This window comes from Amia ocellicauda, chromosome 3, assembly GCF_036373705.1.
Source record: "Amia ocellicauda isolate fAmiCal2 chromosome 3, fAmiCal2.hap1, whole genome shotgun sequence".
Taxonomy (NCBI): Eukaryota; Metazoa; Chordata; class Actinopteri; order Amiiformes; family Amiidae; genus Amia; species Amia ocellicauda.
In genome coordinates this window covers 37,815,910-37,841,820 of record NC_089852.1, presented here as the reverse complement: position 1 = coordinate 37,841,820, position 25,911 = coordinate 37,815,910, and the positions used below count along the sequence as shown (strand labels likewise).

General features: G+C 39.4%; 2 protein-coding genes across 4 annotated transcripts; both read right to left on the bottom strand.

The window, feature by feature from the left end:
• Nucleotides 1-598: 598 nt before the first annotated feature.
• dcun1d5 (DCN1, defective in cullin neddylation 1, domain containing 5 (S. cerevisiae)) lies at nucleotides 599-6,801 on the bottom strand. Of its 2 annotated transcripts, none has more exons than XM_066699309.1 (11): nucleotides 6,684-6,801; nucleotides 5,295-5,351; nucleotides 5,015-5,060; nucleotides 4,819-4,927; nucleotides 3,721-3,812; nucleotides 2,855-2,925; nucleotides 2,292-2,383; nucleotides 2,017-2,125; nucleotides 1,731-1,835; nucleotides 1,426-1,525; nucleotides 599-954 (listed from the first exon to the last, which is right to left on the bottom strand). In XM_066699309.1, the coding sequence occupies exons 4-11, from the start codon at nucleotides 4,887-4,889 to the stop codon at nucleotides 899-901; spliced, it is 696 nt and encodes a 231-aa protein (XP_066555406.1). In that variant the 5' UTR covers nucleotides 4,890-4,927; nucleotides 5,015-5,060; nucleotides 5,295-5,351; nucleotides 6,684-6,801; the 3' UTR covers nucleotides 599-898. The 2 variants fall into 2 exon arrangements, with proteins under 2 accessions (XP_066555406.1, XP_066555405.1); XM_066699308.1 differs by having other exon boundaries at nucleotides 1,426-1,528; nucleotides 6,684-6,800.
• A 2,566-nt stretch (nucleotides 6,802-9,367) lies between these two features.
• On the bottom strand, nucleotides 9,368-24,608 carry LOC136746670 (cullin-5). Of its 2 annotated transcripts, none has more exons than XM_066699307.1 (19): nucleotides 24,287-24,608; nucleotides 20,649-20,758; nucleotides 20,367-20,466; nucleotides 20,015-20,191; nucleotides 19,492-19,633; nucleotides 19,118-19,263; nucleotides 18,922-19,002; nucleotides 18,342-18,435; nucleotides 17,820-17,950; nucleotides 17,387-17,494; nucleotides 16,963-17,027; nucleotides 16,575-16,707; nucleotides 16,029-16,160; nucleotides 15,561-15,684; nucleotides 15,209-15,384; nucleotides 14,501-14,662; nucleotides 13,878-13,996; nucleotides 13,286-13,409; nucleotides 9,368-12,966 (listed from the first exon to the last, which is right to left on the bottom strand). In XM_066699307.1, the coding sequence occupies exons 1-19, from the start codon at nucleotides 24,308-24,310 to the stop codon at nucleotides 12,772-12,774; spliced, it is 2,343 nt and encodes a 780-aa protein (XP_066555404.1). In that variant the 5' UTR covers nucleotides 24,311-24,608; the 3' UTR covers nucleotides 9,368-12,771. The 2 variants fall into 2 exon arrangements, with proteins under 2 accessions (XP_066555404.1, XP_066555403.1); XM_066699306.1 differs by lacking the exon at nucleotides 24,287-24,608 and adding an exon at nucleotides 23,756-24,255.
• Nucleotides 24,609-25,911: the final 1,303 nt, after the last annotated feature.

Genomic DNA, 25,911 nt, shown 5'->3' with positions numbered 1-25,911 from the left:
TAGCAAATCGTAACATTGAACGCAGGTGAGAAAGCTTTGATGTTGAAAAGTTAACCTTTAAAAATGTGTGACTTTGGTGTCCAGGTACTATACAATTATACTGGTATAACTCATTTCAATGACAACATCCTTCCACTAGAGGGCAGAAAATTGATCCTTCTTCATAAAAGTACATTTCGACAAACAATGAAAGGCACTTACACTGCCCTTTGCAGGACACAAATGTGGACCTGAATTGTCTTTCACTATATTTTGAAAAAAGAAAAGGCTGGTCATAAAACCATTACATGCAGAAATACTCCACGGCTTACTTTCCCAGGGTACTCTTCATTTAATAATAGTAGTGAAGTGGAAATGATTTACATGTACTTAGAAAATATGAATAATAAATTTACTTAAACGGCTGCCTGCCACCTGCTGAATGGGCACTTACTACTCAAACACTACTGATGGAGCCAAAAACATCACAATACCTGCTTGAATTGCTTCTTAAACAAGATCTGCATGTAAATACAACCAAAATCAAGTTCCTCTCTCTGTATCCCATTCCAGATATCTTAATAATGCGCTCGACTCAGTAGGCCACCGCAAACACAGATTTGGTACAATTCCATTCTTTATTCTGGTTCTGAAAACATGTACTATAAACAGGGTAAGACTCGAAAAAGAAAGAGGGGAGAAAAAAAAAAAAAAAAAAAAAAAAAACCATTCCCAGCTGGTGGTACAACACTGGATATTCACTGTCATGACAGATGTGAAACTGAGAAGTTCCCCATTTGATTAAATTAACACTGTAAAAGTCTCTTGAGCAATAACTCTGTGGATGGTGGCCCTTCCTCTGTGCTTGCAGGCGTGCCCTTCTTACAGAAGACAATCATCCACTCGTGCTCTGCTCCCGCTATAAGGCCAGCCGGGCCTTCTGCCACTCCACAAACTCATCAAGCAGCACGGGCCCTGGGGAGGAACAAACAGGAGACAGCCTTAAAACAATTAAACGTCATCATAACCAGTGTCTTTACTATATTATTTGGTTTGGGTGGCATTTGCTTGCATTACCTGCGAAAAACCTAAGAAAGACAGAATGCAGCAAAAGCACAGGAGAGTTTGGACTGGAGTACAAATGGTTTGTTTTCGGTTTAGTCCTGTCGTTTACATATTCCTCGTCATCTGAAACCAAGCATACGGTCGCTATGCAGAGGACAGTGCCATTCGTTGCCTGGTAGTGTGGCTCGCTCTGAACTCTGGGCTTCGTTTATAGTTGCTTTGATGTTAATTGGCTTCCATTGCCATCACGAATACGACGCTCAGGATTTTAAATACCGCTGTAAAGTGACTTTCTTGAAATGTTTTTCAAGTGGATATACCATTCAATTAAGTAAATATACATTTCCACAGATAATGACCAATAGAAGAAACTTGACTTACATGCTCCATCCTCATCGTAGTTACTGAGATCTGGATGGACCGTTCTGCTGAACTCTAAGACATTGTACCACTGATCCTTGTTCATCACTTTATATTTCGACTGCTTAAAAAGAAACAAATATGACTTCAGATATAGTTCAAAACAGAAGAGGAATCAATGCTTAGCATTTCCAATTTAAAATTTAGATCAGTATATAGATTTTTCCCCATTTCATTCTACTGTAACATTCTAGCATGATTCCATGCAATTAGTTTTCATCATCTTTGTAAATGTAGGAGAAAAATACAATGTAAAAGGAACAAACCTCCAAAAATTGATTGAAAACCGGGAAGAGGGGCCATGTTCTTCCTAGTAGTAAAGCTAGCATAGACTTTGCCGTGTCAATATCAAGGCTACGCTGGTCTTTGTCCTGGAGAGAAGACGAGCAATGACATCACACTTGAAACACTGAGACCAAGCAGGCGATTGACTTGAACATGACAGCTGAGAAGCACACATCCAAACTCAAATAATATTCGAAACACTTGCCTTCTCTGGCAAAAGGTTTAAGCATGGCTTTGGTGCAGTACACAAACATGACTAGAGCTCACCCTTGCGAAGTCAAAGGCGTATCTGTAGATATTCTTGAATGCCGTGCCGTCATTGAGCTGGGATCGCAAGTAGTCCAGTTTCGCCTGCAACCTTTCTGTACAGTCACATCTAGAAGAGATTTATTTAATTTTTTTTAGATCTTATCTTCAAGGTGACTATCATAAAGGTATACTTAAAACACAACAAGTACGAATGAGTCTACAGAAAACAGTTCTGTAAATAGCTCTTTGAAACGCATTTCATGCACCAATAAAGGAAGATAAACAATTCTTACTGTAGTAAGGTCATTCCCTTTAGCCATTCTTCTTTTGTAAAGAATCCCATATTTGGCGCTTCTAGTTTCCAGGCTAAGACTAGCATGATAATCTTCAAAATATACATATATATATATATTTAAAAAAAAAAAAAAAAAAAAAAAAAAAAAAAAAAAAGATTTATGTTGCATTCATGTCAAGTCTAATCGTGAAAACCTACACACAGCATTAAAATAAACACACCCGTAGATATTATACATTTGAAATCGTGTCCCTACTCAAACTAGTTCTGTAGAAATAAACCTCATGGTAGAGGAAATACAGTACTGATGTTTACAATTAGAAGAGGTTTAAATAAATACTTACATCTATGCACTATGAACTTAATTCCACCACAAAAACATAAATCATGCAATTGATCAATTCTAATCAAAAGGTAAAGTTAAACTGTAGCATACTTAATCTGAACTACATTATACAAAAAATGTATTTCAGTTTTCAAAAACATTATACAAAAGTGTACTATACAAGCCTATTCTCCAACACAGAAGAGCTGAAGAGATGCTGGATTCAGGTAACTCACATTTTCTGGCTCCACCCCAATGTCTTCACAGAATTTTTCCATGCCTTCTGGACCCACTACTTCATCTGGACCTTGTGTAAGGAATACTCAGATAAGATTTCCAAATGCTTCCGGTTTAACCGATTGTTATCCAACGCAACTCCAAAACGTGTGTGTGTATAAACAAGTGGAAATGGTGATGGTACAAAAATTGTTCTCTGAGGCAATGGCAAGATAATCCTCCTATATAAAGAAGTGCTAAAGACTCTGGACCTCAGCTTTAGCTTGCAGTTGTTAGAGCTAAAATACTGTTCCCTCGGTGCTGCTGTACTGATGCTACAAAATCAATGAAATGACAAACCTTCAAATTAAAGAACAGACAAAAGGCAAAATACTGAAAGATCTTGTACAGGCCCCCATCTATAAAACAGCAAGGAAGTTCAGCAACAGCAACCCCCGAGAATCATTAGTATTTTGAGGGGAACTTGAAGGGGATTTAAGGAGACCAACAAAACCATTGAGATCTGTGGCCCCTCCAAAACATTTCACTCCTGCAGCGAGCCTGACTCCGGATTGTGTCAGGAGCATCTTTCACGTAGAGCAGGGGTGGTCAACCATGTTGCTGGAGGCAGGTTTTACAGGTCTCTACAAAGCACCAATCACTGGATACGATCAATGCATAGGAACGTTGACTAAGTCATTAAGATCCATAATTGGCTCAATTAAGCAATTAGCAATCTGAATAAAAAGGCAATGCAGCCCTCCAGGACCAGGGTTGGTCACGCCTGACCTACAGTTACTGCTATTTTTATTGATACAGATACCAACTTCTAAAATCCTGATAACAATTTTGAGCAACTCAGCTTCTCCGTCTGTGCTGTGCATACCTGCATATTCATAAAACCAGGACAGGCACTTCTTGCTTGAAAAGTGGTCTTCTGTATTGATGAGTCTGCCAGGAGCTTGTGATCTGCAAAAGCTACACCATCCAATCGTAAGGAATATTTAATTTTAGACTGACTTACATAATGCATCCGCATCTTAAAAACAAAAACAAACTATACTACAAACAAACCGTGGAGAAATATTCCAGAATTCCCAAGAGCTCTTCCCCCAAAGAAACCTCACAATTTCTAATGTGAAAAATATTTGCTGAACAATTAACCAGAAAAAGCTTGAAATAAAGCCAAGCCAAGCGCTTCTTTGGACCTTGCACACTTCCATATGCTTGAAAGTGCAAGAGCACGGAGGCTGTGTTTAACCATTGCTGCCCTGGCTCCACCTAAATAGAAACACAATCATTCTTCTGCTTACAAGATAGGAATGAGACAAAGCACAAAAGTGTTGTAAAGAACAGTTCCAGGAAGCATTTATCAGCCGTAACACTGGTCTACAGGAGTCTCTTTTTTGTAGCTTGCTGGAATCAATGTTTTAATACAAGACTAATAAAGTATATTCAAATAATCATCTTGAAAAAAAATCACAGTCCTGCGATGCAGTTTCTAAGCAGGGTGTGCGCGGAGAGGGATAGTAACAGAAATGGCTGCCAGGTTTTTATAAATCAGCCAGGAAGACTTGTTTCCCAGAACATGATTGGCACTGATCTTAGACTACCTGATGTTATAATAGGCAAGGATGTCTAGTGCTAGAATAGTGCTAATCTAGGTCTGAAAACACCTGCTACACTAAAGGAGGTTCAAATGGGATCGGAGTGCTAATCATGTCTTATTTGGATTGGTCTGATTTCTGGACAACTTTAACGTTTGTTTCACACCTTTTAAATTTACTGCTACACCTGGTCATTGTAAAATCACAGCTAAAAGTAACTTACAAATTCAGTTATGTTTGAGAATAAAATACATGTTTAAATGCAAAGATACATCTTGTATTGTGAACTTGTACATCTCTTGACTCATGGACTGGATACAAGAAAAAAATAAATGATCAATATTAACTGTAAATATCCCTGAATGTGAGAGAATTACCTGGTTATTTTACATTTTCGCAGACCTGGATCATCTGGACCAGAGGACTTTCTCTTCTTTTTTACTGGCATGTTGGAATCAGTGGAAGTTCGGTTAAGCTGGACTTTTTCTAGGGAAATAATACGCAATGAGTGCTATTGTGACAAACTACACTACTCTGGGTAAACTGTCAAACTTTCAGCAATTTAAGATTTACCTATGTATGTTTGGTCACCTTGTCCATTAAAATCTTCTATTAAGTTCTACAATTAAAGGCAAAACAAGATCATTAGAGAAAAAGACAGAAATCATTCATAAATTACAACACCATAACACCATCTATGACAATTACATTTTCTTTCATTTCAATGTTGTAACAGATTACCCTTGGAAAAAGCATACATCTCAGAGAAATCTTAACAAATGGCTGTATTACCACAGAAGAAACAAGAGTTGTAAGAGATGCTCAGATGTAGCATTACAGAGAGTTTACTTACCAGTTTGTGAAATGTTTGTGATACGTGCTGAATGTCAGCCAGTCCGGACAGCTTCTCCTGAAACAAAAAGCAGTGCAGAAAAAGGTTAAGAACAAATACTTAACTGACATTAAACAAAGACTACAATCCGCTTGAAAAGATGATAGCATTTAAAATTGGTTTGTTCACAATACAAAAAATGGTCTTTGTGTCTATAAAATACATTAAAATACTATAGGCATACTTTATGACAATTGCAGAATTTCAGTTTGTAGAGATTCTAAAACAAAATCAAAATGACACATTAAACGTATGGCAAGACTGATAAAAAATGCATTGTCAGATTTAAGTGAACAAAGCATAAGTTTGAAAGCTGGTGCAGCATGCATATTTAAAAGACTGACTCTTTTTAGAGATGAAGATAGACTCCTACGTCACGATTCTGTAATCAGACATGTGTTGATAACAATATTGAGCCACTGACATGGTCCTGGTGAGGGCAGCTCTGTGACACTTCTGATATCTACACATGGACCCCGACACGTCCAACCCACACGACACAGGCCCAGCACTGTTAACAGACCCGACCCCCACAATGCTGCACAATCACACAAACGAGACTGATTTGCAGGATTATTCATCTACCGAAGACCAGTCCTTCTCTGGCATCGTCTCGGGCATTTGTATATGAACACGACAACTAACTGCGTCACCACTTTATGGAGAAATGCTGCTGCAAAACGAAACACACACACAACACACACACACACACACACACAGAGAGAGAGAGACAGAGACACACACACACACACACACAGAGAGAGAGAGAGAGACAGAGACACACACACACACTGCGGATCACAGCAGCGTTGTGTTGCGCTGCATTTCGCATTCAAAACGAGGAGCTCCGGACCGACAGGCGATGCCCACTTGACGCCGCGCTGCAGAAAGGAGCGGGCAACTAAAGCGCTACATTTGTGGAGATGTTCGTTTGTTTTTTATGAACTGGCAATACAGTATCAAGTCACGCCATTGCCAGGGTGAGTACTTGGCGGTTTGAACAAAAACACACACGAAACCGCACCGCAGACGAGTGTGCGCGTCAGGGGCGAGCGCTGCTGCCCGCTCCGTTACACTGCGTCTTTGTTTATAACGTCACGATTTCCCGATGCGACGCAACTTTCCGTGGATAATCTAGATGTTCTACTATTATATATTCCCGGTAAGATCTGCTCTCAATGTCGGCTGTACAGGCTATATTTAGTCTGGACTAAGCCAGCTAGCTACCACAGCAGCAACAGAAAGACTGCGTCTATGAACCAAATAACCTGGACTCATTCGGTGCAACTAACTGAATTCGCGCCTTCGTTGTTTCGTTAAGTAGAAATGCAAAGTTGTTGTCCTCCAGACCTGTAATTTGGACACTTTGTCTTCCTTTTGTGCGCAGAGCAGCTGAACTCCCCATCCAGCAGCCCAGCAGCGAGCAGCACTTTCTCACACCGGCACTGCAAAGTGCTTCCTTCCGGGGCATCGGCGACCTCTCGGAGCGCACCATCGCGCTGGTTAAATAGGGGGGCTTCGAAACTCATGAAAACCACATAAATAAAAGACGGGAGTTTGTGTCTCTTAAATATGTTTGGTGTTTACTGTTTAGGCACGTATGTAATATCTAATATAACATATACTGTTTAAATACACCATTCGTTTATGTCGCTTTATTTAAAACGAATGGTACCCCCCGTATTCAAAACTTCTTTGTCCCGTTTATGCAAGTGCACTGGTTTGCACGCAGCTAATGCATCCAGTGTAATCCGGCGTCGGAGGGACGGTGCTGCGTGCAGGCATTGCAGGGGACCCGTAACACACGTGTATTTATATAACGCACTGTATTTTGAAAGCCTCGTAAACCCCCTTGGATCAAGGTGTCCACTGTGCTCATTCTCATACATTTTGCATTTTTGATCTGCAGTACATGTTAACATAGCATTTGGACCTGATTGTAGTCTTTCTCTCTTCCAAATGCCAATGCTTATTGAAGGGAAAACTTGTGCAGTTGCATAGGATCAGGAATGCAATGTAAGAGCAAGCAAAGGCCTTTCTTTTATGTTATCTTAGAGAGGATCTTACACTAGATGCAAAGCTTTTTCTTGCACTTGTGCATATTTAAGCATTTAAAATTGCAAATATGCAGGAACATCTCACTAAAATTCTGTTCTGGAACTGACAAAATAAGATGAGGAAACAATTCAGACCTTCAAATGTAGATTGTAAGGGCAGTGTTTGATCAGTTGCCCTAGCTAGGTGGCAATGGACAAGCATTTATGAGATGCATGTACTGCTTAATCATGGACTAAAACTTCAAATGTACACAAAACAAAAGACATTCAACAGCCTCTTTACGATTTTATTTTGCCAGAAAATAAATTATACAACTTAAAAAATAAGTTCAAAAATTATGCAGTACATCAAAATAGTTCAGCCAGACTGCCATACAGAAATGATAACCATTCAAATAAATGTACAGTGGCACACATTCAATTGGTAAATGTAATCAAAGATAAAACCAAGGAATTCAAGTTCTCAACACTCCAGGCTACAAATAGTGTATGTTACAGACAAAAGGAAAAACATTTTTATATCCTATAAATGGATCAGAAGTTAATTGTGATTCAACCATTATAAAAAAGTAAAAGTTTTACTAATATATTATGCATATATTAATACAAACTAGGGATTTTAATTCTGTTGTTTTACTTCAAGGAAATTGTACCTGTGAACTGTATGATGTATTAACTCTTATTTAGCCATTCAGGTTAATCTTCAAAGTTTCTCTTAAGTTAAACAACCTGAAGAAACAATCAATCAAACCAAAATGTTCTGAAGAAGTAAATGGCAAGATTGTCCATGCTTGGATTTCCAAAGGGAAATATTTGTAGCACGTACTTTAATTATACATTATATCATTCAGCTTATTTGATTAAAAGAAACTATAAATAAAGATGGCTAATAAACAATTTGGATTAAAACGTATTGTTGCAAGAGTTAAGACCAAGGATGTATAATTGTCTTTACATTCTTTTGTATTTTTAGTTTGAAATGGTTACTTTCAATGACACTACTTGGAATAAATTGTTAAAACATATAGTGGCATAGAATAGAAAAGATTTCAGGGGTTATGAAGCACATTCATCTCCATATACACCACACAGCTATAATGTGTTACACAGGGTAGAGTTTCATATTAGGAATTGAAAAAACAAATAAACAAACAGAAATCCCAAAACAAAACATGGAAGATGTCAAATGAAGTAAAGATCACCACTTGAGAATCTAGTGATCTTATTGATTAATTGTCTAGGTCACGTTTAAGTATTTCTCGACAGCTCGCAAATACTGTAATGTGCATCAGCGGTGTTCAGAGGAGGGCAGTGTGTTAGTGTGCATGCACCACTGACCCTAAGATACCTACTGTTCTTTAAGTGACTATAGACTAATTAGAAGTCAACAAACCACATAGTGGCAGTTATTTGAACGGGAAAAAATAAATGTGTGACGAAATCTATTAAAATGTTCAATGAAACCAACACTGCCTAAAAATGATACAGGTTTATATTCACATTTACTAGATGTAAAAAAGCAATATATATCAATCCAAACAGATAATTCCTCTATTTCCACTGTAAGCTGGGAATTAACTACATTTGTACAAATAATAACCTGTGCCTACTGCAGTCAAAACCTAATAATGCATTGGTTTAACAGCCTATAGAATACATGAGTAATTTATGAACCAGGCTACTGCAAACATACCAAACACTGAAATCAAAGACATCCACAAACCACACACCTTTATGGGTTTTAAAGCTTTCAGAAATCTATGATACCTATTCCTGACCAAATGGTTGAAACTAATAAATCTTGTCTTGGTACTAATAAATATACTTTTTTTTTTTTTTTTTTTAAAGGCCTGGATCAAAAGCTAGGACTGCCTTAAGAAATCATGCTGGTTATTTTTCTGCAGGATTAAAAAAAAAAAAAAAAATGACCTAGAGTTTACAATGTAAAGATGTAAATTCTATACAAAGCAACAAGGGTAGTGTTGAAATTTGTTTTATTGACCAAAAAGGTCTTGCAGCATTATTCCTTGCATAGACACAGATAAACCTAATTTTATTACAGGTTAAAGAAAACGTAGAATTCCAGTGGCTACAATCACTATTGTTTTTAGACAATGAATCAGGAATATGCCATAATGTATTGCTGTACTGAAATAAATAGATCCTTCACAGTAATGTAAATATAAAGGGGCAAAACTGTGCAAAACACTGGTATTTTAAACTAGAATGTTTCGGTGCAGCCATTGAGCATTACTGCAAATTGTACTGATTCTTTATTTCTGCATCAGGACATGCTGTCAAGCAGAAAAAATATATATCCTGAGACAATACTGACGCACTATGAGGACTAGGCAGTGCCACACTGTGGTTACTGTAGACAGCATATGAATAAGGAGGAGGAAATAAAAATAGGAATTAAAAATAAAAGGCAGTACAACAACATGGATTTCAGTGGTCATCAAAATTAAAAGGAACATTCTTGAAGGAATTATTACGCTGTACCCCAGTTAGAATTACACTATTTTCATAGGAATTAGTTTCCCCACCATAGAAACACTACATGTATGTATATTGTCAATGTAAGTCTACAGAAACATGTAATATTTTATAGGAAAACCAGGAGTACAGTTCCCACAGTGTGACTTAAGAAAATGCAGACAATTCCTTCAAGAAGAATGCAGTCTTTCTCCTCAAATATCTGGATATTGTTGTACAGTTCTGACCACTGCAGAACAATATCCACAGCACAGATTTCCACAGAAACCCGTGTTCCTCTGCTACAAATTTAAAGTCACATATAGTTCAGTTTCCAGAAACCACTGCTGGAGTTAAAAAGGGACAGTGCTTAAAAAAAAATACATTATCTCATTATTGATCTTCAGGATTTGTTTAATTTATGTGTCTAAGAACCCAATACAATGAATGAAGAATTAAATATATACATATCTAACAAAAAAAAAGGTCTAAGCACCATATTAAAGTCTAATTTATACACACAAAACCAAAATAAAGCATCAGGCAGAAAGAAGACAACTAATTCTGTGTTCATCATACCCATAAACCATCGATTTCCCTCCCAACAGTTCCAGAGTAATTTTTTGGGGGTGTCCGTTTTCATTTCTGTATTAGGCAGTAAATTGACCCTTCCGTCACCAATGTGGTAACTGGGAAAACTTGAACTACACTGAAAGGCAAATAATGTGGCTACCCTGCAAAGCTGAAAACCTGAAATATTCTTCTCAGAATAGTAACTGCACTTTTTTTTTTTGTTGCTCTACATAATTAAATGCAGCTATATTCTCTAGATAATAAATGGTGCAAACGCACAAGGGCTAACTTTCTATTCCCTGCTCTCCTTCCGAATACCAGATATCTCGATGCAAAGACAAGAGTCATTACCCAAATGCAGAAGCTGTTAACAGGGCAGTAGACCGGTTATAAACCTGCAAGGCCCTATAATAGGTTTTTGTTTTTGTACATGCTGCTTAGAAATCAGGGATAGCAATGCCGGAAGCTCACAGTGATGCTGTGATTAATATAAAGAAAATGTTTCGAGCACCAAACCAGGGCAGCGAGGCTTTATTTTCCTTGACAGTTCAGGATTTAGGGGTAGCAGTTCCAAGAAACTGTGTAGAGGACAATGGGCAGAAAGACAGTTGCTACACAGATTACAGTAGGATGTCTGTGTGGTTGTCAGCTCTCTCTTTATTTTCAGTTTCCCCTACGACTCACTTTAACACTTCATTTCGCTGCATCTATACTGCAGTGAAAACTATGCTTTCTGAAAGCCATAAACTTTGTGGGTTACCACAAACACCATACATCCAAGACTGAGGATACTGATTAGCTTTTCTGCAGACTGAAGATAGAGAACATTGTATATTTCAACATATATACTGCTTTCCTTCAAAATCTAGATCTTGATTTACTTATAATTGAAAGAAGGTAGTTTATAGGATTTTGGTCTTCTAAGTTTACTTCTTTAAGTTGGGCTTTTTATCTACTTAGATCTGGCACCACTACCATATTTAATAAATTAAGTACATAATACACAAGTTGACTTTTTAAATCTGTTTTGTTCACAAAACGTGGGACTTGCACCTGAATAACTAGGCTGTTTGTGCTTTGAAAGAATAACAAATCAGTTAAACAAAACTAACAAGGGACATCTCAACATTCAGTAGAGGAACCAACCTTCAGAAAAACTACAGCATCAAGAAAGACTGTATTGCCATAACAAAGACTAAAACAAAATAGTTTAAAAACATCCTTCTCCGATGGATGACTAATTGTTTTTAAGAAAGGCCTGGCTTTTCTTCTCAAGTTTAAAAATTACTTTGCTAAATGCTGCCAATAAAGCAATTTTGAGCTTTGTTATAATAATCACCCACTACAAATTCCCCCAAACATTATACTCCCAGCTATAAAATGGTATTGTTCTGCTTCAGCTTTGTTTTTCTTCGGATTCAAATCCCATTTTAAGGTAGATCAAAAGACCAGGTCAACACAGTTTATGTTTTTATTACCTGCAGTAACAAAGCCCCAATTAGTTTTTGTACATTTACTTGGCTCTTTCTTTCTGTTGAAGGAAAATGTGCAGAATAGTATAGTGAACTGAAATAACTCAATTAAACTGTGACTGTGAGAAGATAACTCCTGACCAAAATGGAAATGCCTTGAGGATATTCACAACCAGGCTTAACTAGGATATCCCCATCGTTGATGTCATGACGTTTGACTTGCAGGTTTTGTGACCAAAAACGTAATGTGAACCCACCTGTATAAGTCAGTAGAAGAAAGAAGGAAAAGAAAAAAAGTGCAAACCAGGACCAAAGACTGCCATGATAAAGCTACTTTTACTGATCCAGAAGTAAAGTAAAAGTTCTAAATCTAGGCCTAGACACAGTTCTTTATGTACAAAAAAAATCTTAACAGTTCCCCTTTATGATGTTTGGGTCTGCAGTTACTGGTTGGGGGCTCGTCTGGAGAAAGATCTGTAATCCAGCTGGCCACAGACGACACAGCGGATGGATATTCTAAATCGTTTTAAACCGCACACAACAGGCTCTTTGATGAATGCAATCATTTCCACAGAATAGCATGCTGCTGAAGATGAAAAACACGAAGGCAAACGCCACCATGCATACCGACTAAAATTGGCAAAATATAGTCCTTTCATTTTTTTTTTTTTTTTTCTCCTCAATTTTAATAAGGTAAGGCAGGGATTTTTTATATTTATGTAACTGAAGTATCAGTCAGAGATCCAGTCCATCTCCAAGCAAGCCGGTCGCTGTCGAGAAGCCTCTGGCTGACACAGCGTCCACCTGGCACCAACGTCACCGCCATCGTCATCTTCCTCTTCACCACTGCCGCCGCGTCCGCTACGCCATGTAAATAAAGGTGTTTATGTCCGACTCATCTCTCTTGATATATTTGTGCTCGATAAGCCACTCGATTTGCTCTTTGATCATTTTCTTCTGTGGTAAAAACATGTTTTTCAGAATCTCTACCAGTTCAGTCTGGAGTTGGGCATTTGTGATTTTCTTCCGCATTTTCATTATTTGGATAATGGCCTCCTGCAAGGAAAGCAACAAAAAGGGTCAACTTTTACACAGATGAACAAAAAGGTGGTGTCCACACATATCTTGCTCATTCAATTTATACCCTATTTTGGTGCTTCCCCCCCAGATTAATTTAACAATACTGCCTTTTAATCCTGAAGTTGTCATGATAGATTTTAACCGTGTGGCTGTGATGGGAATTGTACTAAACGTTTATGAACCCAACATGACAAATGTGTCGCATACAGGCCTGGGAAATCTTGACCAAATCAGGAAAGCGTGTCTGAAAACCAGAAGATGACGGTCTAATTGTTGCCCTGGCCAGAGCACACACCTGGGTTCTTAATATTCTAAGCTGGACGATGCCTTCATTCTCCTCCTCTCTCATCCTCTCCGTCGTGAGCTGCAGTCTGCCGATGAGATTGATCTTTCCTCTCTTCTGAACTTTCCCATTTTTTCTAGAACAAAAGCATCAGGCAAGGTGTCAGCTACAGGGTCAGATGCAAGTTGAACCTTTGCCATTTTGGGTCTTTACATCTGTGTGTCAGATTAACAGTTTGTTTTTCAAAGTTTGTTAATTTTTTTTAAATACCACATGTATATACACACACACACGCACACGACCACGCGCACGCGCACACACTTAAAAGTCCTGCATTTATTATGTAAAGGAATTTCCATTTTTATAATGTTTCAAATTTCAATAGAAACTAATTTAGCTCAGCAATAAATACCCCTTCTAAAATCTACAGAAATATGAATATCTGATAAAACCAGGAATCACATAGTATTTTACATTTTGCCACATATTTAACTAAAGGTATCCAAAGGGAAGAACACAAAAACAAACTTGATCATCACTTTAAAATGGGTTGGGAACAGTTATCTTCATATGAAGTGATTTCAGAATGATCCTACATCCTCACATTAATGAGAACTCCTGGTTCACGTAGAAGAGGGTGCCTTCCGTGAAGTCTTTGGGAGAATTGACTTGAGGTTCATACGACAACACCTGCCGCTTCAGCTTCGGAAAAGCTACAAGAGACTGGGAGAGAAAGACAACGAGTTACACACAGACACGGACCACAGACATGGGCAGAAAGAACCGTGAAAACAAATAAACATACAACCCTGACAATACAACCTATACATAAGAAACCGTTTTTTGTGGGTGTGAAAAATGTATATTATATGTAGGCCTAGACTAAATCAAACCTAGACAAGGATCCCAAATTACAAACTTGTACCCAGTTGGGGTTTAAGTTACTGTTTAAAGTCACATTGTACTACTTGTAAATAAATAAAAACTCTAGGGTACAGGCTGATCATTTGCGATTCTCAGGTTAAAGTTTTTATTTGGTTTAGGCCTGAGTCAGAGTGGTATGGGATGAAACCTAGTGCCCATGAAGACTTCATTTCAAAATTACTAGTATTCGGATTTAACAAAAAATACTGACAATGACTGATTTGAAGATGATCTTCATGTGCTGATGAATGATACGGACCCCTTTGCTATCAGGCAAAGGGTATTTTATTCTCCCTGACTCACCCATAGAGTGCGCCGCAGCTCTGCATCCGGAAGCTCGGTGGCTAGTTTTAAATTTTCAAAACTAATCTTTTCTCTGGGTCTTTGGTTCCAGGCAAAGAGGACAGCCAGCTGAAAGGTCGTGACCTCCAGGTCATACTGTCCAACTTCATTTTTAAACGTGATCTACAAAAGAGATGCCCTGCTAAGATTCTAGTATGACCAGAGACATTTCAAGCACTTTATGAAGCAGTCCTACAGAACATGACAATACATTTTCTGAACTCTCAGGAGGTGCTGCTTGTATTGTTTGGGATCTGTATACATATGGCACTCAGAGATTGTATCACAACCCGTTTTTTTTAAGCCTCATTCACAGGTTCTCTCCTTCCTTCTACTTCCTGACAGAAACAACTACAGAGACATCATACATTGAGTTCAATTCAAATGACTCAATAAGGAGGGGGAGGGGCCTGTGACACACTGAGGTAGTTACCTTACCTGGATTGTGTACTGCTTGCGTGTAGTTCACGGGGCCCCTCGCCAAAGTTACACAATGTTGTGCCTGAGGCTTAAGATGACTACATCTCTTAATGTCCTGACTACAGAGAGAGAACTACAAACCAAAACAGCAGTTGGGAAGGGTGGAGGCCTCTACTCGTACATACAAGCCTACCTGCCCGTGTCTCTACAGCCCACACAAGAAGATGCCTCGGAGAGCAATGTACTCACAATCCCATTGGACATGAGGTGGTGCCAGTGTAGCTTCCTGCCACTGTGGTTCTTCTTGTAGAACTCCTCCACCTCCGGGATGAGGTCCTCCAGCTCGGTGGGCAGAGACACGAACACCTTCTCCGAGCTCCGCGACCAGGCACCCGCGTTCAGGATCTTGATGTTCACCGAGTCGGCTGTCCCACAACAACAACGGCAGCATGTTAAACAGTGGCATGCGGTCAACCTGCTGTTCAAGCCACTTTTGGCAGTGCGTTTTATATGCATCAAAAGAAAAAGCAACTTCAATAAAAGGTACATTACTGCAAATGTTTTATGCTACACTTTAGGATACAGTATTAAAAATAATTACCCGACAATGCCAGCTTGTTGTGTTTGTGCATCTCCTTGAAAGCCTGGTTTAGATCTTCAGAAACTTTAATGTCCTGAAACATCCTTGCCAGCTTGTTCACATAATCTGCGGGCATGCCCACTTCCTGTCCAGAGAAGAGAATGCATACAGGAGGCTCATCAGGTGCTCAAAATGTGAATCTGAATACAACCAGATACAAGTCCAGCCCAAGTTCAGCTGATCGGCAGCAGAAGGAAGGCACTGTCTCTAGTATGAACATGTTGAACAGGTTTTCAATTAGTGAAAAATATCAACTGACCAACACCCTTGTCCTAATAATTTTGAGATCTTATGTTACATTTAAGATATCCCCTCCCATGTAAAATCACACCATCACTGAGATTACTAATGCTAGAAGCTTTTTTTTTTTTTTTTTTTTAAATGGTATACACAGAATGAACAGTTATAAAATTCCTAACGGATACTTACCCTGAGCCACTCCACCATATTTTCTTCGATCTCGCTGTCAGCCGAAATATCCAGGATCAAACGACGCGTCAAATGTGCTTTGTGATACCTCATGAAGACATCTTTATTTTGTACATACTTCAACACCAGTAACTGGGAAAGGTAATTGAAAGAAAGCAAAATTCACAATCAAATTGGGGGGGGGGGGGGGGGGGAGACATTTTTACACGCCATTTGCACAAAACATTTAGAATAGTGGAGGAATCAAAATTAAAAAAATAAAATAAATAAATAAATCAAGGCGAAAAGCAAGGGCATATTTTGTGGGATTAAAGGATTTTGTAAAGGATCAGAATTTGTAAAGGGTTGTACTGCCACATTTATTACATCAATGACTGCAACATATTGCAGGAAATTACGATTTAGAAGGTTGCTCACAAAGTTTAGTACACAACAGCATCTTACCATACAATAAAACAGACTACAATTTAAATGTTATTAAGTATGAATTGTGATCATTTTAGGGAATTAAAATAATTTAAGGTTGAAATCAAGATGCATACATACCACTTCTTTTAACTTTGCTTCGATCTCTTCTGACGTAAGTTTTTTACTAAGCGGAGTTTTTCTCAATAGCATGTCACAGTAGTTTGCCAGCAACTCCGGGCATTTGGACTCCGGCTGGGTTTTCAATCCCACTCTGCAGGGGTACAAGCCACATAATGTGTCAGCTATCCATCAAGCTCAGACACAAATAGCGCATCTACTGCAGTGCCAATTAAAAATAGATAACCAAAGTCAGCATGTCTACCAGCTGGGATACATCTATAGGAATCAATTTGTTTGTATTCTGTATAATTTGATTTATTCTAAAAAAAGAATATATAGTGTTCACCAATCAAGGAATTCAAGGAATAGATGTGTGAAGTTGAAATAAATGATATTGGACTCTTACCCCTTCTGCTTCAGTGGGAGCTCAAGTTTAAATATTGTAGCATCATTCACAACAGCTTTATAGGCCTAAAAAATAATTGAGAACACAGATATTCCCAAAAGTTTTATCATGAACACTACAGTACAGAAAAACAACAAATGCTTCACTCTTGCCCTGCTGACCACAAGATCAATAAATGTCTATTGCAATTGGCTGCCCAACCCTACATGAATGATGGCTACTCAGCTGAAGGAATCCTATAATTTCTTGCATAAAACAAGGAATACTTTTCTTTGAAAGTAATAGCAGGGAGTTTGATAGTTTCCATTACGTAAAAACAAAACAAAGATGCTTTTGGAGCTTGTTGTTAAAACATACTGAAATAGAAAAGCATTTCCACAAAAACAAAACCGTAAAACCAACAATAATCTGAAAAGATACTTACTTTGTCTCTGGCAGTCAGAAATCGGGGATCATCTTGAAAAGCCTCTTTAACTAGTTTACTGAACCGATTAAATAAAGTAAGAAGCTGCTCTACATATTTCTCAGAATCCTTTGGGGGGAAAACAAGAGAGAAAAGGAATAAATAAAACGATGCACACCCAAAAGCAGATCTTATTTATTAACGGAATAGGCAAAAATTGTTATTAGCACAGCTGCTTTCATTCAATAAAACTCAGAGAGGTGGTCTTACATAAAGGAAGAGTAGGCATCTCATGGCTAAACTTTCATTCAGTAAAAAGCCCCTTCGGATTTCAAACATCACCAAAACCCTTCCTTTCACACAGCAGTATTATTAGAAACACTGCCACAGTGAGCATCCCAATATCCTCTCTTTCTCCTATGCACCCTGACCTCACAGAAATGGCGCTACTCACAGTAGTTATCGTCTCTGCTGCTGCTACCATGTCCGCTAAGCCAGCATTAATAATGTGCTCCTCCAGATCCTTCAGCATGGGCTCAATGCCATTGGGAACTTTGTCCATCAGGGAAAACATGAGGTGGAGTTCTAAGAGAGGGCACAAGCTGTTCAAGTCAAGCAGTAACGTCAATTTGGAGTTCAAGAGGAGCTGTGCATGCATGTATATCGAAATAGCCAATTACATCCAGACAGACATTGCACATTCATTCTTCTGGCTTTGGCAACGCCACCGATTACAACAATCTCATTTTTGGATCGCTCTATATAGCAATTATCCTTTCCCCACTCAAATGTAAATTGTACCCTTTAAAGATACGACATGCGTTAGAATATCAATCATGAATATTGCAACTGATGTGCCATTAGTACAGCATGTCCACAAATGATGCACTATACAGAGAGAACAACAGCACAGGGGAACAGGAGGTTTGGCCTGGTGGTACGATATTCCAGTTAGGTCTCGGTGTGATGTACTCACTCTCGGTTTCATTTCTTTTGATCATGCCTGGACATTCCGCTAAGATTGTCTCTTTGAAAGATGTCACAAGAGCATTCACACAACATTCCATAAGCTGAAACAAAAACAGGAAAAATCAAATGTTTCCTCCCTCCCACTGCTTTGTTCCTTTCATTGGAAAATAAATCACTCATTTTAATGGTTTGGGGTTTGGAAAAGTGGTGACACTAGGAGACAGGAGTCATAATTAAATGTTTTACTATTAATATGCTACTGCCAGTTAATTCTGACTAAATTAGATTCACCTGTTAATGCAAACTAAGGAGAATAAAAAACAGGGACCTGGTGCAGGAATGAAAAGGCCACATTTAGATGTTCTAATCCAAATTTGTTTGTTTACTTGGACTCGGTTTTCAATCAATTATTGATCTGGATGCAGCTAAGGTGAAAAAGACCCTCAGGAAAACGAGACCTGAGGCAAAGGTTATGAAGTAGCGTAATTTAAACGGATCCTTCATTACCCAATGCCTCCAACTGCAGTATAAGCAGTAACAGCAAAAATGTTTTAGACATGCAAAACTTGACCCTCCAGTTCACTTACTGCTTGTACAGAGTTACATTCACGTCTTGTCTCCAAGTAACGAAGTGCACGTTTCTCCTCTTCCCTTAACTTAGCATCTGCCTGTACAGAAACAGCAATGACAAAAGACAGCATTCATGACATTCTTTTTATTATTATTGGTGTAGCTTTTCTTTTCCAGACGTTCCAGGAATTAATGGCTTTCCAATACACTTACATATTTCATATAATTCTGCACACCATTCTGCTGTAGATAGGAGGGAGCTTGCGTTCTGTAAAACCTCTCTGTGGAATCCAAATAGGCTTTTTCAAAATTATCTCTGTAGATCTGAAGCTTGTCTTCTGGGTTGGAGCAAAGATTAACTGTGAACCAAAGGAGAGAGGAAAAAAGTTTTTTGTTTTTTTTTACAAAAATCACACTACCACAAAGATTATAAAAGTTGTTAACAAAAATTAAGAATAAGCCAATTAACCTTTTTTTAAAACCTGCTTTCTGATCTCAAAAGATCAACCTCTACATGAGCCAAGAGAAAGGAGAGCTTATATATCCCCAGGTACGTTGAGAAATCACCCGCCCACCCCCAGGCTCACCGTAGGACTCCCTCACACCGATGACGAGCTGTGAGTCAAAGGCCTCCCCCAGTCTCTCTGCGTGCACTAACTTCATGGCGCTGTCCTGCAGCCGGTTCTTTATATTGGAGAAGATGGACTCATTCCATGTGTCCAGCATGAGCTAGGGCAGAAAGGGACACATGAAAAACACAAGCACAGATGAGGAGGAGAGGAGGCAGGGCTCCTATTAGAAAGGATTTGTTTTATATAATCGTTTAAATCAAAGACTGACTTATTTCAGGGACCCCCATAAGCTGTATTCTGATGCTAGACAGATTGCAAGCACTGCAGTATTGACCAAGTGCTGGGTCTCTCAAACCATGCTCTCTGGCCTGAACATAAATGCAGCTGTCTGACTCGATAGGGTTGCACCTGTTGTCCTGCCCAACTGCAGTCCGCCCCACTGCCCCTAAAGCATTTTTTTTTTTTTTTTTTTTTTTTTAAAAACACCAACTGCCAGACATGGCACTTTTAGACGTAAAAGCCAGGCCACCCCCATTACCTTTCTAACAATACTGTCTTCTACATTGGATTTCTTGTTGCTGCCCTGCTTCCCCATCAGTGTGATCTCCAGCTGGCAGAATGGCTTCGGAAGGATGTCACACTGGGTGAAGAACTTGCGCCACTCCACAATGTAGGCCTTAAGCAGCGCCGTGTCATCCTGGTGGCTCAACACTCGCTGTGTGGAGACCAGACAGTAGGTCAGTGTGCTCTGACACGCAGCGCTCCAGAACAGAGAATGTAAACGCTCTATTGAATCGGATACTGCACATTTTGAGACATAACAAAACAATTACAATAATTAATATACTTCTAGCTAACAGCATAAATGAATAATCTTTGCTAGGACTCACCGCTTGGGCTTGCTTGATAAAGTCTAATATGTCTTCTTTCAAAGCCTGGTGGATCTTTGCAGGACCTTTATCATCCCAAAGGCAAACTGCATGAACATCTCTGTAGAGGAATAATCAAGTAAAGAGAAGTTTATCAGAATGTGGCAATAAGTACTGTATAGAAGAGCAAAAACAAAACGTCCAACAAAAGCTGCTCGCTTTTGCCAAGCAGAAACGTCCAGAATGCATTAAGTGTTATTTATGTTCTGATGGCCAAGGGGAGGGTGATGACTGATTACTTACGAAAACAGATCAAACCACTGCTGCTTGGTGACGGACTCCTGGCGCAGTAATTTCAGAACGATGGGCCGCATCAAATCCCATTTGTCCTCAAACTGGAGGGAGCCCTTGTTCTGGGGAGGGCAATCCAAACAGAAGAAAGAACAATTGACATGAGAGGAGTGTGGATTCAACAGAGGTGATTCAGATCCACACTGTACATTAACAGTCTCTACACAGTGCAAAGTGTACTGGGCAAGTCCCAGTGGGAAGGATATTCTAATGCTCTTTAACCTTAGAAGTGATTTCAGTCAATCAGAACATATTTTTCCACAGAAACTGTCAGGTGTTGTCAACTGTGTATTTAGTTCTACATGTCACTTTTTGGAGGACAGAGTCTACTTAAGCCACAAGACCGGCTAATGTTTACTGTTGTACTCTATGGAATTCAAATATTTATTCCTTTTCCCCGACTTAAGTTCAAGAACACCAATTAAATAATTTGTTGTGTTTTTTAGGCCAGCCTACTCCACAGTTTGTCAAGACTGTGTCCATTCACTGAGGCTCCTCCCTGTTCCTCTCTTCTGGTAATTCCTCATTGACGTGAAGCATAACAATTCTGGTAAATCTCCCCTTTCCCAAATCCAGAAAGTGATGATAAAGAAGGAAGTTACAGACTGGCTTTGTCCAACAGAACTCAAGTACGGAACAGCAGTGTGGGGTAGAGGCTTGGGCTCTGGCAGTGGAGGGTTGTGGGCTCAATCCCAGGTGGGGGCCACTGCTGTTAAACCCTTGAGCAAGGTACTGTACTGTAAAGAGATTGCTCCAGCAAAAACCCTAATGTATAAATGAGTAATTGTACATGATATATTGTAATTGTACTAAAGTCAAACTGTCTCGGACTCCATACACCACCATGGGCAGAAAATTGCATGCTAGTGACTGAAAAACATATCAACACTGTATACAAAGGGGAGATTTTGTTTAAACTATTCTTCTTGTAAAAATACTGCCGTTTGAACCAGACAGCTTGGGCATACTTCGGGAAAATATTCCAGATCACATTAATGCAGAACTGGTTGCAGTTTTAATGTTCATCCTAGTTCTAGTTGAAAGTGAATAGCTTAATGGACCTTTGTGGTCTGTATTTGATAATGTGAACATTCAGCTGTGAAGGAATTTTAGTATGAATAGTTGGGCCCATCACTGAAATAGAGTACTAAATTAGCCCCAAATATATTTGAAATAAGCATTATTTGGCTGCAAGTTATGCAATTATTAAGTTATGCAACAAGGATACAATACCGACTCTAGTCTAAGTTTAGTTGTATAATCATCACATTCATAAATCCAGACTGAAATCATGCAAGAGGGACATTTCAACGTGCGTCTAGAAATAAGCTTGCCAATATTTTGAGGATTTGGGGAAAGTTTCACATTTTGGTAATAAGAATTTAGGGATTATATATAAAAAAATAAAAAATAAAATAAAAAGGACTAAAACAGAGAAATGTATAAATGCTAGGCCTTTACCTTCAACGGACACACAAAAAAACTAACATAAACAAGCTAGATTGCAGCTTCCCATCGGAACAAGAAACCTCTAGCAAAAAAAGCCAGCAGCATGCTTTGGGTTTGTAATGATTGCTGGTCAAATGAATTGTATTCAATCCTGGTCAAAATCTCCTTTATTTCATTCATTACACAACATTCTTCTAAACCAAACACTATTTCTTATACAGACTAGTTCACCTTCAGATCAAACCACACTGGATTTACTGGAATACTGAATATTCAGTATTGGGAGCGCTTCATACTCCATACCCTCTCTGTGCTACACAGCAGGTGATCTGAAAAGGCATGGCTTCCAAGGGAACTGTAACTAAAGCATTTTTTTTTTTTTTTTTTTTTTAACTGCAGCTCTGGGATGGAATGGCAGATTTTCAGATGAATACAATTTATTTTTAAAAATTGGCTCAGAGACAGGCGTGCTATGGGGGAAGGTGGGGGCATCACTGACTGGTGCATGGCAGACAGAAGGATGGTTTAATGGGCAACTGCAAACTACAAATCTCCATGACAAAAGTCACACTCCAATGCTGGACAACAAAGACTGACATTATATTTTAAAACTAAAAACAATAATAAATAAATAAAATGGAAACCAGAAAGCCCTTGTGAGATACAATATTATCCCATGGGCCCCAGTGCTTTGTTTGCATTCTGTTCAATGTTACTACAATCAGAACATAATCACAGCAAATTACATTTTAGACAAACAAAAACAACACAGGTAGAGGTAAGCAAATTGGAGTATATACGACTATTAAAATTACCTAATGTAAGCAGCTACAAGGTGGCAGTAAAATAGACAATACAATTCCTAAAAAGTTACAAAACACATGTAAAAAGGTAATAGCTCTATATGATTACCTAAAAGGAGACTGACATGTCATCTTATAAAAACAACCCAAAAGTAGTTTTTTTGTATTATTTATTTAAAACCTATAAAATCAATGTTCAATATTGCACCCTTCTCAAGGCTGCACCTAAACAAAATAAATATAATTCTTGCTCTGCGTTTTAAAATGTATTGACTAAGGCAAATTAATAACATAATAGTAATAATAATAATAAAAAACACCATTGTCAGTTGGAGTTTGGTGTAGGTAGACTATCTCTTGGGTTACTATCAAGGCAATAAAGTGGTAGAGGGGTTGTTGAAAAAGGTGCAAATGAAGTGGCAGAGCTTAAGATGATCTGTCCACACCATGCATAGCTGTAACTACATACACAATGTACTACTACTGTCAGTTACTCTGCCACTGGGTTACAATCTGACTGTCACTTTAAAACAACTAGTACTACTACTGTCAATCTCTCTGCCACTGGGTTACAATCATCTGACTGTCACTTTAAAGCAGCCACACTCTCTATACAACGCCTTGTTTCGGGATTTCGCGTTGAACCGGTGATGACATAGCTTACTTTGAAGCTAAAAGCGAGGAGTTTATATATGGAATAAATCAATCAATCAATCAACCAACCAACCAATCAATAAATAGAGAACAAAACACAATGTCTGGGGCGAGACACGAAGTTTCAGCTGAAATGACCACATTCACACTTACGTCAATATACATCCATGCATGCAATGATGACCGAGGGACAGGCAATGACTGCATGGTCGGGATTGTGTTATTGTCGGATGGCGTGCAGAAAGCATCCCGCCGAGCGATCAGAGCCGATATCCTGCACAGCTCGCCGGGGTTTACATAACCCTCTTTAAAACACTGGCATTCCTGCTGGCTGACAACACGCACAGATCCGGGCGACCACAGCAGCTCCAGCCCCACACGCACGACCCGCGGCGCAGCCAGACAGCACAAACCCGCCACGCGTGGAGCAGTACACCCCACCAGGCCCATACACCAAATAATGACAAGTTTTGGCTCAGCCACCCCAGTGCCAGTAATATTTACAGGCAGAGGCAGCTTTGTCTGGCTTGTCCATTGATATGCACCACACCGCTCCCGTCACCAAACCCCCAAAACACTGGGTGCTTTTGTTCAGCAGCCGCGCATTTCAACGCAGCTCAGCGATCTCAAATAGACGGCGCGTACAGCAAACACTGCCGATATTAAAAATGAAGTGCCTCCTACCTTTAGCAAATTAGACGTCGCCATGTTCCCTCAACTTATCCCCTCGCGCGCTCTCGCGAGACTCGCACAGCTGAGGGGCCCGAGCGCGAGACGCAGCGGCGCGCAGACTCACTCGCTTCAAAACACGGCGGCCCTTTATGGGTCAAACAAGCTCGCCGTAAAACGCGCGGATGTGTTATCATTGGTGTGCTGTGTCGGAATGTAATGCCATTATTGAGCGGATCTTTTTTTGGTTGTTTTTAATTGACCTTTCGAAAACGTACGTAACTGCCCGGCATCCTGCACCGCCACTGAGCGGAGGCTAAACTTAGCCTCGCAGCGGACCCGAGCCGACCGTACAAGGGTATGTGTGTCACATGACCGGGACATGGACAGCGCGGAGCCGGGGAGGGGGCGAGGTCAGGAGGGGGACGCGGCTGTGTGTTACGGGGGCTGTTGACACACTGCGGTTACTTTGGTCTCCACCCCTTGACCTGTCTTATGAGTGCCGGGGTGTAGTGAGAGCGTCTGCGCTGCGCAGATTTGCGCGCGTCTGCGCTGCTGCGCCAATGGGATCGGTGGAATTCTGCAGACCTGCGCAGAACGTGGGGAAATCGGCGCAACGCGACCGACGTACACATCTTCGAAACTAGCAAACAGCGAAAGCCTGCGAAGACGAATGAAGTACTCAGTTCAGTCACCATATTCCAGTGCCTTTGTCCTTCCCCACGATGCTATTCTATATATCCTTTATTTATCTTTTTGGTAGGATGAAGTGGGTTTATGGGTTGTTTGTTTTCATGATGAATTCAAGAGATCAATAGCTAAGATCATGGAAATTTGATCATGTGAACAGCACATCTTGTATTGTGTATGCATGGCCCAATTCAATAATTTCATGTCCCATTAGGTGGCAGTATTGTAACGATTTGTTTAGCCTGTTGCAAAATTGTAACAGAACAGACTTTTTAAAATACATTTAAACTCGACTCATTACCTTGTAAAGTCGTTCAATGTTTTGTCCTCTTTATCCAAACAACTTTACATTTTTATGTCAGTCGTTTGATCTTGCTTTCATTGTTCAGACACTGTTTTGCTTGTTCCAGAGCCAAGGCAAAATGTACATTTCACACAGAGTCGTCACAATCTGGAACAAACTCCCCAGGGAAGTGGTTGAAACCGACAATATGGGAACATTCAAAAATAATTTGGATAGGCTCCTTGCATCAATTAGTTATTAATGGACACCAAATGAGCACGATGGGTCAAATGGCCTCCTCTCGCTTGTGAACGTTCTTATGTTGTTATTTGTAATTACCCCCTTCTTGGGATACAATTAATGTATGCTAATTACAGGTTCAACACTGGACTCAGACTGGTCAAAGTAATCTCTTGCTCTCAGCGAATGATGCAGACTGACATAGGGGAAACAGAATTGTTACTTTTTATTATCTCTACAAAATTGATTACTTTCTTGTGTTACCACATTATTGCCCCCTGTTTAAAAATACAATATAAGCACAGAGAACATGTCTCATTTTAATCATGGTGAGTTACACTATGGGTCAAAAGTTTTAGAACACCTCCATTTTTCCAGTTTTTATTTAAATGTACGCAGTTTAATGTCTCGATGTATTCTTTCTACA

Coding starts and splice junctions, on each gene's coding strand:
- LOC136746670 (XM_066699306.1), bottom strand. CDS start 24,052: ATGGGCCTGGTGGGGTGTACTGCTCCACGCGTGGCGGGTTTGTGCTGT. Junction 17,028..17,386: donor TTCTGACTGCCAGAGACAAA/GTAAGTATCTTT, acceptor ATTATTTTTTAG/GCCTATAAAGCTGTTGTGAA. Junction 14,663..15,208: donor ACCTCATGTCCAATGGGATT/GTGAGTACATTG, acceptor TCTCTTTTGTAG/ATCACGTTTAAAAATGAAGT.
- dcun1d5 (XM_066699308.1), bottom strand. CDS start 4,889: ATGCCAGTAAAAAAGAAGAGAAAGTCCTCTGGTCCAGATGATCCAGGT. Junction 2,926..3,720: donor CTGGTTTTATGAATATGCAG/GTATGCACAGCA, acceptor TCCTTACACAAG/GTCCAGATGAAGTAGTGGGT. Junction 1,836..2,016: donor ACGCCTTTGACTTCGCAAGG/GTGAGCTCTAGT, acceptor TCTTCTCTCCAG/GACAAAGACCAGCGTAGCCT.